Raw genomic sequence first — 17,137 nt, 5'->3', positions numbered from 1 at the left:
GGGAAAGATGCTGCATATTGCAGAGCCGGTTTTGGTTTCATCCCAAAGAGAATGTAGCATTTTAGTCTAGGCTGAGAAGCCGGTAGTTTAATGCAGGATTCCCAAACTCGGTCCTGGGGGGGGCCCCCTGGGTTCACATTTAGTTTTTTGCCCTAGTACTATTAAAATAACCAACTCATTATCAAGCTTTGATTATTTGAATCAGCTGTGAATTGCTAGGCGCAAAACAACTATACATGCACCCAGGAGGGGCCCCAGAACTGAGTTTGAGAATCCCTGGCCTAATGTACTTTGTTTTACAAAACACATTGAGGCAGCCTCTTGTCAAGCGGGTCAGGAGGAAACGCAAAGGTAATAGTAATTATCTTGTTTAAGGGAGTAACATGATTTCCATGCCATTTAAACAGCTCACATTTGCCCCCAGAATGACCTCCCTAAAGCTAATTTGCATCACGGGGAGAAATGTTATTACAAAAGGCCTTGCCAGCAAAGCAACTTTAAATCTGAGTTCCAAATGACACCCTATTCCACATATAAATAAAGGTGAGAAAAAAAATATATCGTGCATTATGGGCCCTGGTCAAAAGAAGTCCGCTAAATAGGGAATAGGGTGCCATTTGGGACACAAGCCAAACGTCTGTGTGAAGAGTAGTTTAATTCCACAACATAGCCACAGTAATTAAGCATCTCAGGAGTGGCCCTGAACTAAAATTGCCTCCTTATTTTCATCACACATATGTTCTTAAGGTGCGCAGACCAGATGGATGCTCCTGTGCTTTCCCAAGCACATCCCCCTTCTCCCCAACACTCCTCACACATATTAACCGTGCTTTTTTAAGACTTACTTTTCATCAGCCAATCAGAGCAATCTGAAAGGCCCTGAGTGGAGCTGTTTCTCTCATATGTGCTTTCAGGCAGCAATTACAGCGAGAAGTGTGACGTGTTCAGCTGGGGCATCATTCTCTGGGAGGTGATCACACGCAGGAAGCCCTTTGACGAGATTGGAGGGCCGGCCTTCCGCATCATGTGGGCTGTGCATAACGGTGAGTCTAAGAGGAAGTAGGTGGGGGAGCTGAATGAGTTAATCTCTGTGCTGACATGTCAATCACCCTGGCGTCTCAGAGCCGGCTGCCCAGTGAGACCTGCTGTGAGATTAAATGAGTTACGAGGCTGATGGGGAAGTGCAATTAAAAAGACAGACTCACCTGTATAGCGCTCCCTGCTGTTCCTTCCGTCGCACAGTAGAGTGATGGAGCAGAATGCTAACGGAACACGGACTGTCTGAGAACAGGAGCACACCTGGGGACACGACACTACTGCGTCTGTCATTCCAACAAATTAGCGGTGCCACCACAGCAGGGGCTTTCATTTGCATTAGATTGGAAGTGTTTACTTGTACTGAAATTAACTTTCTGGAACTTGATTACATTTTTAAAAGATTGCATTTTTATAACCTTTGACCTCTCCATTTTATTGTGTTTGGGTGTTTGTATTCATAGTGATAAATGTTGACGTAGTGCGTCTTATCTCTCTGTTTATATTGATAATGTCCAGGCACCCGGCCACCGCTCATCAAGAGCCTACCCAAACCCATTGAGAGCCTGATGACCCGCTGCTGGTCTAAAGACCCCTCTCAGAGACCCTCCATGGAGGAGATAGTCAAGATCATGACCCATCTTATGCGAGTAAGGCCCTCCTACACTCATACTCATACTTATGAAATTGAATGCCTTACCAAGATAGCCGCCTTGCAGACAAGTGATCTCCACAGTGTCCATTCCAGTGTTCTTTTGAATTCCATGCCGACACCGATTCTGGATGTAAGGAGGACTCTTAACCATGGTGTCCTGTTCTCCGACTGCTTGCCTGGTCAGATGGTCAGTGTTGGGAATGTCGCTGTTACGTTTTCTGTCAACCTCTCTTTTCCAGTGCTTCCCAGGATCTGATGAACCCTTGCAATATCCGTACCAGTCTTCAGATGAAGGACAGAGTAGCTCAGCCACCAGTACAGGTAGCTACATCTATATCGTTGAAATAGTGGAAGCTTTTATTATCTGCGTTAGTTTCATGTACATAAAACATCATGGACGTAATATGGAAATATCTCACGTCTCACCACCTCTCTATTGGGTATTACAGGTTCCTATGTGGATTACACTTGCAACAGCAATAAGAGTGACACAAACATGGAGCATGGGGACTCTCCAGGGAGCAACGACACCATCAAGATCACACCTCAGTTTGCACATCAGTTCAGGCCAAAGGTAACGCAGCAACCTGTACTGGTACTTGACTTGCCATGTCTATCACAACCATTAAATCTGAACAAATTACTTTGCCAGGTGTCTAGGTGAGAGAAGGTAGACACATTAATGCAATTAGCTACATTTGTGTGGATATGAACAAAATGATTTAAACAAGCATCATATGACAGTAATCACGGTCATTTTGACGTAATCATCAGTGCACAAAATGTTATTGGGACTTTTTGACCACACTGAATAAGTAGTGAAATGTATTGTAGGCCAACAGTATCTGTTTTGTCTGTGCTCTCAGGTAGACCCGTTGTGGAGCCTGCCTCTGTCCAGAGGGAGCAGTGTTGAGAGCCTGTCGGAGCGAACACACAGTCTGCTGCCCTCAGAGAGCAAAAGAATGAGCGCAGACCTGTCAGAGCTGGAGCACAGGGTGCCTTTCGCTCCCACAGGTAACGTCAGAATCGACACCATTCACACACCCCAAAATGGAGTATACTAGTGTAGGACTACATATTTGGCACATCACACACTTCTAGAAGAGAAGCATACAGTTCATACTTACAGTAATGTTACGTCAGCTAATGAAGTCAGCTTTATTTCAGTACGAGAGAGAGCGATGGCATCCTATGCCATTAAAGCTACTATCAGGTTGGCAGGTAGCCTAGCGGTTAAGAGCGTTGGGCCAGTAACCAAAAGGCCCAACCAAAAGGTTACTGGTTCGAAGCCCTGAGCCGACTAAGTGAGAGAAAATCAAAACTATGATATAACACATATGGAATCATGTGGTAACCACAAAAGTGTTAAACAAATTCAAGTAGATTTTATATTTGCAATTCTTCAAAGTAGCCACCCTTTGCCTGTATGACAGCTTTGCACACTCTTGGCATTCTCTCAACCAGCTTCATGAGGTAGTCACATGTGTTTCAATGAACAGGTTTACCTTGTTAAAAGTTAATTTGTTGAATTTCTTTCCTTAATGTGCATTTGTGTTGTGACAAGGTAGGGTGGGTACATAAGATAGCCCTATTTAGTAAAAGACCCAAGTCCATATTATGGCAAGAACAGCTCAAATACGCAAAGAGAAATGACAGTCCATCATTACTATAAGACATGAAGGTCAGTCAATCTGGAACATTTCAAGGACTTTGAACGTTTCTTCAAGTGCAGTCACAAAAACCAAGTGCTATGATGACACTGGCTCTCATGAGGACCACCACAGGAAAGGAAGACGCAGAGTTGCCTCTGCTGCGGAACATGTCAGATTACACCACAAATAAATGATTCACGGAGTTCAAGTAGCAGACACATGTCAACTTCAACTTTTCAGAGGAGACTGTGAATCAGGCCTTCATGATCAAATTTCTGCAAAGAAACTACTACTAAAGGACACCAATAATAAGAAGAGACTTGCCAAGAAACACGAGCAATGGACATTAGACCGGTGGAAATCTGTCCTTTGGTGTGATGAGTCCAAATTTTAGATTTTCGGTTCCAACCACCTTGTCTTTGTGAGACGCAGAATAAGTGAACGGATGAGGAGGTGGTGTGGGGGTGCTTTGCTGGTGACACTGTCTGATTTATTTAGAATTAAAGGCACACTTAACCAGCATGGCTACCACAGCATTCTGCAGTGAAGCGCCATCCCAACTGGATTGGGCTTAGTGGGACTATTATTTGTTTTTCAACAGGACAATGACCTAACACACCTCTAGGCTGTGTAAGTGCTATTTGACCAAGAAGGAGCGCGATGGAGTGCTGCATCAGATGACCTGGCCGCCACAATCCCCTGACCTCAACCCAATTGAGATGGTTTGGTTGAGTTGGTCTGCAAAGTGGAGGAAAAGCAGCCAACCAAGTGCTCAGCAAATGTGGGAACTCCTTCAAGACTGTTGGAAAAGCATTCCTCATGACGTTGGTTGAGAGAATGGCAAGAGTTCAAAGCTGTCATCAAGGATAAAGGGGGGCTACTTTGCAGTGGTGTAAAGTACTTGTGTAAAAATACTTTAATGTGTTACTTAAGTTGTTTTTGGGGGTATCTGTACTTTACTATTTATATATTTCACTACTTTTACTCCACTACAATCCAAAAGAAAATATTGTACTTTTTACTCCATAAATTTTCCTTGACACCCAAAAGTACTTATGTGAATGCTTAGCAGGACAGGAAAATAGTTAAATTCACGCACTTATCAACCGAACATCCCTGGTCATCCCTGCTGCCTCTGATCTGGCGGACTCACTAAACGCACATGCTTCGTTTGGAAGTTGTCTGAATGTTTGAGTGGCTTTCCGGTTTGCTTAATATAAGGAATTTGAAATTATTTTTTACTTCTGATACTTAAGTATATTTTAAACCAAATACTTTTATACTTTTACTCAAGTAGAATTTTACTGGGCCACTTTTACTTGAGTAATTTTCTATTAGGGTATCTTTTATTTTTACTCAAGTATGATAGTGGGGTACTTTTCCCACCACTACTACTTTGAAGAATCTAAAATATAATTTGATTTGTTTAACTTTTTTTTTTGGTTACGACATGATTCCATGTGTGTTATTTCATAGTTTTGATGTCTTCACTATTATTCTGCAATGTAGAAAATAGTACAAATAAAGACAAACCCTTGAATGAGTAGGTGTGTCCAAACTTTTGACTGGTACTGTTAAGTTGCTTTGGATAAGAGTGTCTGCTAAAATGACTTCAATGTAAATCATGTCTCCCTGTCTGTCAAGATGCATTTCATCTGCTTTCATCTCTGAGGTGATTCCTAATGTAAGCTCCTCCATATGCCCCTCAGCACTGGTGCCAGTCATCTCTCCTCCTTCACTCAGATCTAAGGCTCAGGCTGAGCTTTATAGGCAGCTCAAATCTGATCTTACTTCCACTAATTGGTCTTTTGACCAATCACATCAAATCTTTTTCAGAGCTGATCTGATTGTTCCAAAGACCAATTACTGGAACAAAAATATCAGAATTGGGCTGCCTGTCTAAACACAGCCAGAGAGAATGCCTTTCATCATTCATCATCTGCCTTGTCAAAATTAAGCTTCCAAGGCATGAGTAAGCTACAATTAGCCTTAGTCTCTATTTGTCAGGGTTTTTCCTCACGCTTTCTTTTCAGCTTAATGTGAGACTGTTTTCTGTGAAATATCTTCAGTTGTCTGTCTTATTGTATAGAATTATTTCACATTGTTGATGCTGTACATGGTATATCACATGAATATTAGTTTAAAATGTAATATATTTAGCTTTATCATCTGTTTATCTTCAGTGCTCCTCAATGGTTACAATATATTACAGTATTCGGTGCCATCAATATGGTTTGATCAATTAATTTTATTCCAATTATCATACATATTCTATTAGTACAGTCAAACAGTTGCCTGTCATGTCTGTGCTGAGACTTCCTATGCAGCATCGCTAGCACTGTGTTGTGAAACTAACCAACCAACCTTAGGACAGGATGCATGTTGCCCGTGCATTGTGCATGTATGTGCTCTGCATGTCAATACAGTCCAGAGGGGAGCGAAGAGAGAGCAGCGTCTGACATGTATGCTCCAGCTCAGGGCCCTCTCTTTGTCTGCATGTGTACGCCAGCTATGTGTGTGTATTTGTTGCAGCACGTCCCCAGTATAAACGAGGCCACCGTAAAACGGCGTCATTTGGCACCATTCTGGACGTTCCCAAGATCGTCGTCACAGGTACCAGTGCGGACTACCAGGCTACTTGGTACCCTGGGTATAGCTGGCTTGGCTGAACTGAATCAGTGGGTTGCTCTGACACTGCTGGGCCTTTAGTGTCTGTTACTCCAGGTCTCACAGGCTACAGGGGCGCTTGTAGTCAATGCGTCTCAAATGTCACCGTATTCCCTATAGAGTCCCTGTGGGCCCTGGTCAAAAGTAGAGTACTAAATATGGAAAAGGGTGCCATTTGGCATGCAGTTCTTATATTCTGCCTTGACACTTTACAATTGAATTGAAGTAAGGGGATATTATTTAGTAAGGGGATATTACCACCAGTGATGACTCAATACAAATCAGTATTGAGGCTATGGATGATGATAAACCTGGAGTAACACACGCAGATCTCTTTTTCCTCTGTCTTTTGTGGTTTTGTTAGACGTTAAGAGGGACATGGGTTACACATGGTGGCGGTCTTATCTGTGTTTCACCCTCCAGGCACAAGATGCTGATCAAGCTGTTTCGATTCACACAGATCCATCTTTTAATCAACATATCTAATCCAGATTCATGGATGAATCCAAACATGTTAGCCTGATGTGCAAAAACAATAGAATAGGCTGTTGATTTAAGGGGCACGTCATCAGGTTATTTTTATCATCATGCCATCAGAAGGGGGGGTGAAATGGATGTGATAAGATTCATAACTCATGGCCCTGTCTGTTTCTCAGATGTCCTTCTGGCTTTGCTGCAGGCATGCAGGGAGTAAATCGGTTGGCTTGGCTTGCTCTCTCAGCTCATCCTTGTCTTTCATGCATAGAGGACGTCTGTTAAAAGCTTTTTTTCTCTCTCTTTGCATCCATTAACTTGGTCGATTTGATTGATTTACCTCACATTGAGGGTCACGGCTATTATTACCACCCAAGATGAGGATGAAGGAAACTGGGACAGCAGCACTGGATTTCAAACAAGAAAAGGCCTTTCTATTTAGGAAGGAGGAGCTGCGAGAGACATGTTGAAGGAGTAGTGAATTAATCAGTGACTAAAGGAGAGGGCTGACATAAGGGGATATTAAAGGTATGACAAGGTTGTTATAACTGTATGTGGCACACCTAGATGTCACTCATTTCTTCAGTTCATTTGAACCCAGTCTCCATTTAGTAGTTTAATTAGTATGAAGCATTTCTCAAGTTTTTTGAAGTTCTGGATTGGCATTCTAAATCAAATTTCTATTCAGTGTTATCATAGTAGGGTGGGACTTCAAATGGCTCGCAAGCACCTCTGTTGCCATATTCTACATACATGACAGCAGCAAAGTATATTATTTTTACACGCAAAATAACAATCACACAATGACAGGACCTTATTCTGATCTACAGCGCCTTTAGAAAGTATTCAAGCCACTTTTGACCTTTTCCACATTTTTGTTGTGTTACAGCCTGAATTTAAAATAGATTAAATTGAGGTTTTATGTCACTGGCCTACACACAATACCCATAATGTCAAATTGGAATTAGGTTTTTAGAGATTTCTACAGATTTTATTAAAAAGAAAAAGCTGACATGTCTTAAGTATCCAACACTTTTGTTATGGCAAGCTTAAATAAGTTAAAGAAGTAAATGAGTTAATGAGTAAAAATGTCACAAGTTGCATGGACTCTGTGTGCAATAGTGTTTACGATGATTTTTGAATGACTACAGATGTGTGGGGTACAAGAGGTAATGTTCCTCAGTCTATCAGTGAATTTCCAACACAGATTCAACCAGAAAGACCAGGGAGGTTTTCCAATGCATCGCACAGAAGGACACCTATTGGTAGATGGGTAAAAATAAAAACATTGAATATCCTCTTTTCTGCATGGTGAAGTTGTTCATTACACTTTGGATGGTGTATCAATACACTCAGTCACTACAAAGGTACAGTTGTCCTTCCTAGTGGTGTCCGTCCTCCCCTTTAACTGAACTAAGGGATTTCACCATGAGGCCAGTGCTGACTTTAAAACCGTTCCAGTTTAATGACTGATAATGGGAGAATTGAGGATGCATCAACATTGTAGTTCCATCACAATACTAACCTAAATGACAGAGTGAAAAGGAAGCCTGTACAGAATCAAAATAATCCTAACATGCATCCTGTATGCAATAAGGCACTTTAAGTAAAACTGCAAAACCATTTGGCAAAGAAAGTAACTGTGTATTGAACACAAAGCGTTATGTTTGGAGCAATAACACTTCACTGAGTACCACTCTACATATTTTGATGCATGGTGGTGGTTGCATCATGTTATTTGTATGCTTGTCATTGACTTAAGACTTTTTTAAGATCAAAAGAAATGGAATAGATCTAAGCACAGGCAAAATCCTAGAGAAAAACCTGGTTCAGTCTACTTTCCAACAGACACTGGGAGACAAATTCACCTTTCAGCAAGACACTACCCTAAATCAGAAGGCCAAATATACACTGGAATTGCTTGCACAGATGACGTTCAATGTTCCTGAGTAGTAAGATTTGAAAATGACTGTCATGGAATGATCAACAACCAACTTGACAGCTTGATTCTTTTTTCCCAAAGAATGATGTGCAAATATTGTACAATCCAACTAGAGACCAAGAAAGACTCCGCTGTAATCCCTGCCAAAGGTGATTCTTACATGTGGTGACTCGGGTGTGAATAATATAATAATAATAATAATAATATATGCCATTTAGCAGACGCTTTTATCCAAAGCGACTTACAGTCATGTACTTATGTAAATGAGATATTTCTGTGTGTGAATTTTCAATATATTTTCTAACTTCCATTTTGAATTCAGGCTGTAACACAACAAAATTTGATAAGTCGAATGTGTATGAATACTTTCTGAAGGCACTGTATGGGCCCAGAGCAACAACTACTGCAGTGACAAATGAGCATTTGTCTCAATCCAACATTCAGTGTATTAGTGTGTGTGCCTGCCTGTGTGTGTGTGTGTGTGTGTGTTTTGTGCAATGTGTGTGTGTGTGTTGTGATGTGTTGTCTGTGTGTGTGTGTGTGTGTGTTGTTTTGTAGTTGTGTGTGCCTGCCTGTGTGTAGTGTCTTTGTTTCGGAGTTTTGTGCAATAAGGGAGGTCAAGGTAGTTTTAGATGTTGTCTTCCATATCATGTACAAAGTTATGCATTCACAATTTTGTAGTTCAGAAAGAATGAAAAAATCAGTTGTTGAGGGTATTGTTTAGTTAGAAATGTAACTTCAATTGTCCCAAATTGTTTTTTAATGGTTTCCACCTTAAATATTGCCCTTGTTGCAGTAGTTCAAATGTTGTATGGGTCTGGGATTGATGCCAAGGGGTGTGCGGAGGGTAAAAAAGACCAGTGCTCCCATAATCCAGAAAATTCCCAGCAGCTGAATATTCCGACTCTGAAAACAACCAACTCAGAAGACATTGTTCATAATTCTCCAGCATAGATCGAACTAATAATACTTCTAACTGCCAGCTGGCTATAATTTCACCTGTTATTCTGACAATGTCAGGCAGGTCAGAGCCAACCTCGGGTTTACCTTGGCTGGGGATGAAGGTGTGGAGGCAGGTCAGAGCCAACCTCGGGTTTACCTTGGCTGGGGATGAAGGTGTGGAGGCAGGTCAGAGCCAACCTCAGGTTTACCTTGGCTTGGGATGAAGGAGTGGAGGCAGGTCAGAGCCAACCTCAGGTTTACCTTGGCTGGGGATGAAGGAGTGGAGGCAGGGTGCAGATCAGGGCCAGACCAGACCTGATTGTGCTATTCAGCACAGGACCCCCTGCCCGTTGACCTTTGCTGGGCCTCAGACAAGACGTGCTATGAACCCTAAAATACCCTAGTTTCCCATCACCAGCATCCCTTACTCACAGCCCCCCCACAAAAAAGCAGATCTGCACAAACATGACACAGTGAGGCCTAGCTATTCATGTGGTAGGTGTGTGTGTTGTGCCGTGTTAGTGTGGGGGTTGAGGGGGATGACTACTACGCTATGGTCATGCTATGGGCATACCAGAGCATGTGACTGGCCAAGGAGTCGGGGGTTAAATCTGTGCAAATGTCCTGTCTCAGTGTGGCTCTGTGGTTTGGATACCCCACTTTTCACAGACCTCAGACAGACAAGTCCCCCTGGAACTGGGTCTAGGTTTTAACAGTTCCTCTATCTCTCTATCCTGTCCACAGCCACCTGTGAGGCGCAGAGACGGAGATCTGTACAGGACCTCCCTGGGGTCGGCACAGAGTCCAGCCAGGTAAGATGCTCTACAGTAGGACAGCCAGGAAAGATGCTCTACAGTAGGACAGCCAGGAAAGATGCTCTACAGTAGGACAGCCAGGTAAGATGCTCTACAGTAGGACAGCCAGGTAAGATGCTCTACAGTAGGACGGCCAGGTAAGATGCTCTACGTTAGGACCACCAGGAAAGATGCTCTACGGTAGGACGGCCAGGAAAGATGCTCTACGGTAGGACGGCCAGGAAAGATGCTCTACGGTAGGACGGCCAGGTAAGATGCTCTACGGTAGGACGGCCAGGTAAGATGCTCTACGGTAGGACGGCCAGGTAAGATGCTCTACGGTAGGACGGCCAGGTAAGATGCTCTACACTAGGAGGACGGCCAGGTCAGATGCTCTACACTAGGAGGACGGCCAGGTCAGGTGCTCTACACTAGGAGGACAGCCAGGTCAGGTGCTCTACACTAGGAGGACAGCCAGGTCAGGTGCTCTACACTAGGAGGACAGCCAGGTCAGGTGCTCTACACTAGGAGGACAGCCAGGTCAGGTGCTCTACACTAGGAGGACAGCCAGGTCAGGTGCTCTACACTAGGAGGACAGCCAGGTCAGGTGCTCTACACTAGGACAGCCAGGTCAGGTGCTCTACACTAGGAGGACAGCCAGGTCAGGTGCTCTACACTAGGAGGACAGCCAGGTCAGGTGCTCTACACTAGGAGGACAGCCAGGTCAGGTGCTCTACAAGGTCTGGATTGACTAGTGTAACACTGTACATAAGCCTTCCACAGAGGGGAAATGCATGTTATGAAAGCTTTCTCAAAAGCTTTTTGGTGGTATCGTATCTTTTTTCTCTCTGAATTGCATTGCATTTTAACTGGTCGTGTTTTGCTTCCTCGGAGGATTTGATGCATGCTCGGTCAAACATGGTGTCCAATGGCGGAAAAGCTAAGTGTTAATAAGCTAATATGTTCCAGGTGTAGAAAGAACGTTATTTTGCAGTAGCAAAATTCCTGTTTAGTTTAAAGATGAAGTAGACTCTGCACTTGTATTGATTTATATTGGTATTGTTCTTGTCTGATACCTTTTTGCACAAGGTTATCTGTGGAGATCAACTTGTGAGTTCCCAGTAGTTGGACGGAGTGTTTTCCTCTGGTTTTCTTACATGTTTCTCTCTTTCGGGAGTGTGTACATAACCCCAGACAGACTTAAGACTTTGTTTTTCACACTTTACTTGACAAACTATACGTTGTTTCACCCCACTGAAAGAGGCTCAGGATTCCCATGTGGGATTTTGTTGCCGTCTGAAGCCATGGGATGACAGCTATAATAATTGTTGACTTTGCTTGAGGTTCTGGTGTTTTGTGTTCAGTGGACAAAAGCAATAGCGGTCCTGTATGGCTCAGTTGATAAACCATGACGCTTGTAACGCCAGGATTGAGGGTTCAATTCCCAAGGCCACCCACTCGTAAAATGTATGCACGACTGTAAGTTGCTTTGGATAAAAGCGTCTACCAAATGGCATAAATTATTATTTCTAGGGACATTTTGTGGACATGTGTTTCCACCTCTGATCTTCTACGATTGGCTGTATGAGTGATTGACAGTGTTGTTGGCCTGTTATAGGGGAGCCGGAACAGCAGCAGGTCCTCCAGTCCCAGTGTGAGGATGATGCCGCCTGATAAGACCAGCAGCAGAGGCTATAGCTTCTCTCCCGATGATCCCACAGGTACAGTAGTATTGGTAGCAGGTAGCCTAGAGGGTTAGAGCGTTGGGCCAGTAACCAAAAGGTAGCTAGTTCCAATCCCCAAGGCGTCAAGGTGAAAAATCTGCCCTTGAGCAAGGTCTTAACCCTAATTGCTCCAGGGTCACCGTTGATGATGGCAGACCCTGGCCGTGACCCCACTCTCCGAAGGGGGAGTTGGGATATGCAAAAAGACAAGGGTCTATTTCTGTTGAAGGACTTCTGGTGTCTATTGATAACTGAATGCCTGCCCAGTGGACTCGGCTTACACCGAGTCCACTACTGTCACTGTCAGAGCAACAAAAAAACACGAGTCTTGCTCTCTCCTGCCCAGATACCAACGGCTCAGACAACTCCATTCCCATGGCATATCTCACTCTGGACCACCAGCTGCAGGTAGGGAATCATTTCATACCGGACCTCCCCTGTCCTGCTAATGTTAAGCATTATTTTATACCACGATACATCTTGTTCCCACTCCCATCCCATTCAACTGTTTGTGTGGACCTGTCCAAAAACAATATGGTGTCACAGTGAATCTTGTTTAGTTTTTTTGTGTGTGTGTTGATATGCTATTTTGTTTTAATTGAAATGTTGATGTTTTCCCCACTCAAAGATGATTTCAACGACACTGCAAATGGACTAATTCAATTAGGGCAGGATAGCATACTTTTCTCAGAGGTTATCTAAAAAGAGATGTCTGTATAAATATCCACTGGCAACGGCGGTGAGATATTTTGTATATTTTTAAAAGCTCAGATGAATCTGATAAACTCTAAAAATGTATTTATATCATCTAACTGGATATATGCTTCCAAATCAATTAATCGCATGGTTTATTTTCAGCCCCTCGCTCCTTGCCCAAACTCCAAAGAGTCCATGGCTGTGTTTGAGCAGCACTGTAAAATGGCCCAGGAGTACCTAAAAGTGCAGACAGAAATCGCCTTGCTGATCCAGAGAAGGTAAATAGTGAACATTTACTGTACCTCTCCATCTTGTAGGGCAAGCGTTCAGCCACCACCAAAGGGCTAAGGTAATGCTCTGTTCTTTCATCCTGTTAGCGCTCCAGAGTTCAGTGTAATTAACTCTAGTCTGTACTGTAGGCCCTGCTGAATGTGACCATACACATCTGTGCGATCCAAGCAGACAAAAATGTCTCCCTGTTTAAGGGGGTGGGCTGTCTTGTGACTAACAGAACAAGCAGCTCCATCAGATGTGAAACATGTATTTAGACTTGGGCATATGACTGCTGAGGGCAGAGGTCCACCCAAAGGCAATTACTAATTTAGATGACCAATGACATTCAAACAGGCCTGCTAAACTGTGCAAGTCGAGCGTTGTGGGACAACTGGCTGTGTTTGGATGAAGAGCTAATCTCCTATTCATAGACCATGACTTTAGCAAGGAATTACCACATTTGTGGAATCAGCGGTTTTCTCACAGAAGCGATTGAATGCTTTGGTGCTTCATCATCCACCAGCCTCTCAGCTGTGCTTATTGCATGTGATACTATTCCTCTGTTAAAGCACAGAGTAATTCACATTAATTCACAGTTGTCTTAATCACATTTTATTACTTAAAGGTGCGATATGCAGAAATTGCACCTCCATTTCCTGGTTGTTAAAATTGTAATTTGCCTAATTTCAGTTTGTGCCCAAACAAGCAATGGATGGTGTAGAGCAGTGATTCTCAACTGGGGAGTCACGGGAGGATTTTAAAGGGTCGCGGGACTTGTGCAAGAATAATAAAATGAAATAAAAATAACATTATTTGCTGACTTAACACATGCAGTGTGTCTGCAGTGGTGAAATGGCTAGCTACATTTGGACTCGGAGGGGTTCACACTTCACTCACTCACTGACCAATACAATAAATTCTCCCCCCACACACACACAACACACACACACACACACTGATCCAATGAAATGACACATTTCGCTACATCTGCAATAACATCTGCAAAATGTGTATGTGACCAATAAACATTTAATTTGACAAACTGATCCAATAAAAATGTCATTCTGCAACGTTGTTTTAAATGTGACACGTCCAATCAGATAATACAGATCTTCTTCTGACAGCTAGCTTGATTGACAGCTAACTATGCAGAGGTGTTCTGCAGCCATTGCACATGTGGATAGTCGGATGTCATTTAGCTCATGTAGTCTAGCTGTCAGAGTAAAATCATGGACCAGTTTTTTTTTTTTTTTACGTGTAGCTCCCTCTTCATCTACTGCTGCTACCAACGTCAACAACAAGGCAGACAACCTGGTCCCTGTCAAGAAGAGAAAATACCAACCGACTTCATCAAATATAGTTTTATATAGATGTAAGAGGCAGGGTGAGTGTAGACCGCAACGAGCTGTTAGCTAATGAGAACATGAAACCCAAAATGAAAAGGCATCTGGGCACCAAGCATCCAAGCCACAAAGACAAGACAGCTGACCTTTTAAAAAAGAAAATGAAAGGAAATGTCAATATCTGGAGGCCTCACAAGATTAATTGAAGAACGTCTGCACGGTACAAGAAAAGGCACTTTGTGCATCATACCTTGTGGCCCAGCGTATTGCTAAGTGCAACACAAAAAAAACACCAGCGCAGAGGATCTCATACTCCCTGCTGCGATTGATAAATGCACTGAAATCTTCGGAGAGTCAGCCTCAACATACTTAAAACTCTACCCATATCCAATGACACTATGAGGAGGAGAATCCCGGACATGTCTGGGGACATAACGTGCCAGACATCAGAGTACATCAGTGCAAATTTCCATTACGCACTGCAGCTTGATGAATTCACAGATATGGCTAACCATGAAATTCTAATGATCTATGACAGACACGTCTGGGATAATAACTTTGAGAAGCAGTTCCTTTTTAGTGTCGATTTGCCCACCACCACCACTCCAGAGGCTGTCTTTAGCACAATGGATATGTTCCTGGGCTCCGTGGGACTGGCCTGGGATGGGTGTGTCGGTGTGACCACAGATGGGGCAGCTGCCATGACGGGACAGCACTCTGGAGTAGTAAAGCGGATCCTGAAGAGAGCACCGAGTGCGTCTTGGATCCCCTGCTTCCTACACAGGGAGGCTTTGGTAGCGAAGGACATCATGCCTGAGCTCCACGCCATACTCCACAATGTGAGTGAAAAGTGGTTGTTTCCAGGCCTTCTGCAGGGATATGGGGAGGGAGCACCAGCAGGTGTTTTCAGGCCTTCTGCAGGGATATGGGGAGCGAGCAGCAGCAGGTGTTTCCAGGCCTTCTGCAGGGATATGGCGAGCGAGCACCAGCAGGTGTTTCCAGGCCTTCTGCAGGGATATGGCGAGCGAGCACCAACAGGTGTTTCCAGGCCTTCTGCAGGTATATGGGAAGCGAGCACCAGCAGGTGCTTTATCATGCAGAGGTCCACTGGCTTTTCCAGGGGTAAACTGCTGGGTCGCTTTTGAGCTTCGAACATTTCGATTGTGAAGAATGGCTCTCGCAAGTTGCCTACCTGGCAGATATTTTTAATCATCTGAATTCGCTCAATGTGTCAATGCAAGGGAGGGGTCATAATCGATTTTAACAGAGGGACAAAGTGGATGGCTTCCAGATGAAGCTTACCATTTGGGCAAATCATGATTTTCGAGATTCAGAGTCTGATCAACATAAGGCACCGCGACACACTGAAAAATAAATAGTTAAACAGCATCTTGCCATGCTGCAGGGAAGGTTTTGAGACCACTTCCTGGAGGAGAACAGGAGACCAGACGACTGGACCCGGGACCCCTTTTGAGTGAAGATGGGAAGCGTCATGTTGCCAAGTAATGAATAGGATCAGCTGGTGGAGCTGTCATTTGATAGCGGACTGAGGATGCACTTCCTGGAAATGACACTGCCATTCTGCTGCAGCGTAATGGGAGAGTATCCTGCTCTCACCTGTCGTGAGTCATTAATAAAGACTTCCTAATAATTGTTGTTCTATTTTAAACACTGGTATGTGTTACTGAGTCTGATCATGTATTACACCCCACTCCTGAACTGGTCGCCTAATTAAATGGCTTCTCTTGAATTGATAATACATGTGTTCTCAGTTAATATGGCTTTGTAATGACTTACTTTAATACCATAATTGAGTTGATTTTGCAAGTGAAACCTGCCCAAGAAGGCAGCTGCAATGCAACATTACAAAATGTTATCATCAACAGTCCATAATATTGGGTTGTGACTTAATTGTGACTTTCAAATTTGGGTCCCCAGACAAAACCAGTTGAGAACCACTGGTGTAGAGAATCATTGTTCCCTCTAAACTGCTGTAAAATATATTTTCATTCAATCAAAACATTTTCAACTGTTTGAAGCTGGTTTACAAAAGCAAAAGTAGATTACACAAAAACAAAACTTAAAGAACAGGAAGCATAGAAATGGGGCATATAGAACAGATACCGGGAAACAGTGTGTTATCTGCCCTGTTCAGGGGCAGAATGACAGATTTTCACCTTGTCAGCTCGGGGATTTGATCCAGCAACCTTTCGGTTACTGGCCCAACGCTCTAACCACATTTCTATGTGAATGTGGTCGGGTCACCCAAAAAGTTACATATTGCAGCTTTAATGGCATATCCCTTTCCTTTTTTTCTTGTTCTCATTCTGTATGCTTTTCTCTCTCCTATCTGACACCTTTCTTTTTAATCTTAGTCATGTTTGTATTTTCTTATGTAAACTGCACTGCAATTAAGTTTTCTGTATTGTAAAGTGCACCATTGTGGCACATGTACAAAAATAAACGTCCTCTCACTGTCAACTGCGTTTATTTTCAGCAAACTTAACGTGTAAATATTTGCATGAACATAAGATTCAACAACTGAGACATAAACTGAACAATTTCCACAGATGTGATTAACAGAAATGGAATAATGTGTCCCTGGACAAAGGGGAAGTCAAAATCAAAAGTAACCGTCAGTATCTGGTGTGGCCACCAGCTGCATTAAGAACTGCAGTGCATCTCCTCATGGACTGCACCAGATTTGCCAGTTTTTGCTGTGAGATGTTACCCCACTCTTCCACCAAGACACCTGCAAGTTCCCGGACATTCCTGGGGGGAATGGCCCTAGCCCTCACCCTCCGATCCAACAGGTCCCAGACGTGCTCAATGGGATTTGAGATCTGGGCTCTTCGCTGGCATTGGCAGAACACTAACATTCCTGTCTTGCAGGAAATCACTCACAGAACGAGAGGTATGGCTGGTGGTATTGTCATGCTG

The 17,137-nt window shown here is 43.4% G+C and overlaps 1 protein-coding gene across 3 annotated transcripts in view; it reads left to right on the top strand.

Annotated features, from left to right (window-relative positions):
* Window positions 1–17,137, top strand: part of LOC123990663 (mitogen-activated protein kinase kinase kinase 7-like) — a 28,087-nt gene that overhangs the window by 8,455 nt on the left and 2,495 nt on the right. The window contains exons 7-17 of one of the 3 annotated variants that reach the window (XM_046291394.1): window positions 915–1,043; window positions 1,555–1,685; window positions 1,930–2,011; window positions 2,140–2,264; window positions 2,557–2,704; window positions 5,875–5,955; window positions 10,112–10,179; window positions 11,780–11,882; window positions 12,232–12,293; window positions 12,744–12,859; window positions 14,116–14,339. In XM_046291394.1, coding sequence (XP_046147350.1) covers window positions 915–1,043; window positions 1,555–1,685; window positions 1,930–2,011; window positions 2,140–2,264; window positions 2,557–2,704; window positions 5,875–5,955; window positions 10,112–10,179; window positions 11,780–11,882; window positions 12,232–12,293; window positions 12,744–12,859; window positions 14,116–14,224 — 1,154 coding nt within the window. In that variant the 3' untranslated portion in view covers window positions 14,225–14,339. Of the gene's footprint in view, window positions 1–914; window positions 1,044–1,554; window positions 1,686–1,929; window positions 2,012–2,139; window positions 2,265–2,556; window positions 2,705–5,874; window positions 5,956–10,111; window positions 10,180–11,779; window positions 11,883–12,231; window positions 12,294–12,743; window positions 12,860–14,115; window positions 14,340–17,137 lie in introns of those variants that run through there. The other 2 variants (XM_046291391.1, XM_046291395.1) reach the window with 2 other exon arrangements.

This window comes from Oncorhynchus gorbuscha, linkage group LG12 (genome assembly GCF_021184085.1).
Source record: "Oncorhynchus gorbuscha isolate QuinsamMale2020 ecotype Even-year linkage group LG12, OgorEven_v1.0, whole genome shotgun sequence".
NCBI lineage: Eukaryota > Metazoa > Chordata > Actinopteri > Salmoniformes > Salmonidae > Oncorhynchus > Oncorhynchus gorbuscha.
The sequence above is the reverse complement of the archived record's forward strand: the minus strand, read 5'-3'. Positions and strand labels throughout refer to the sequence as shown.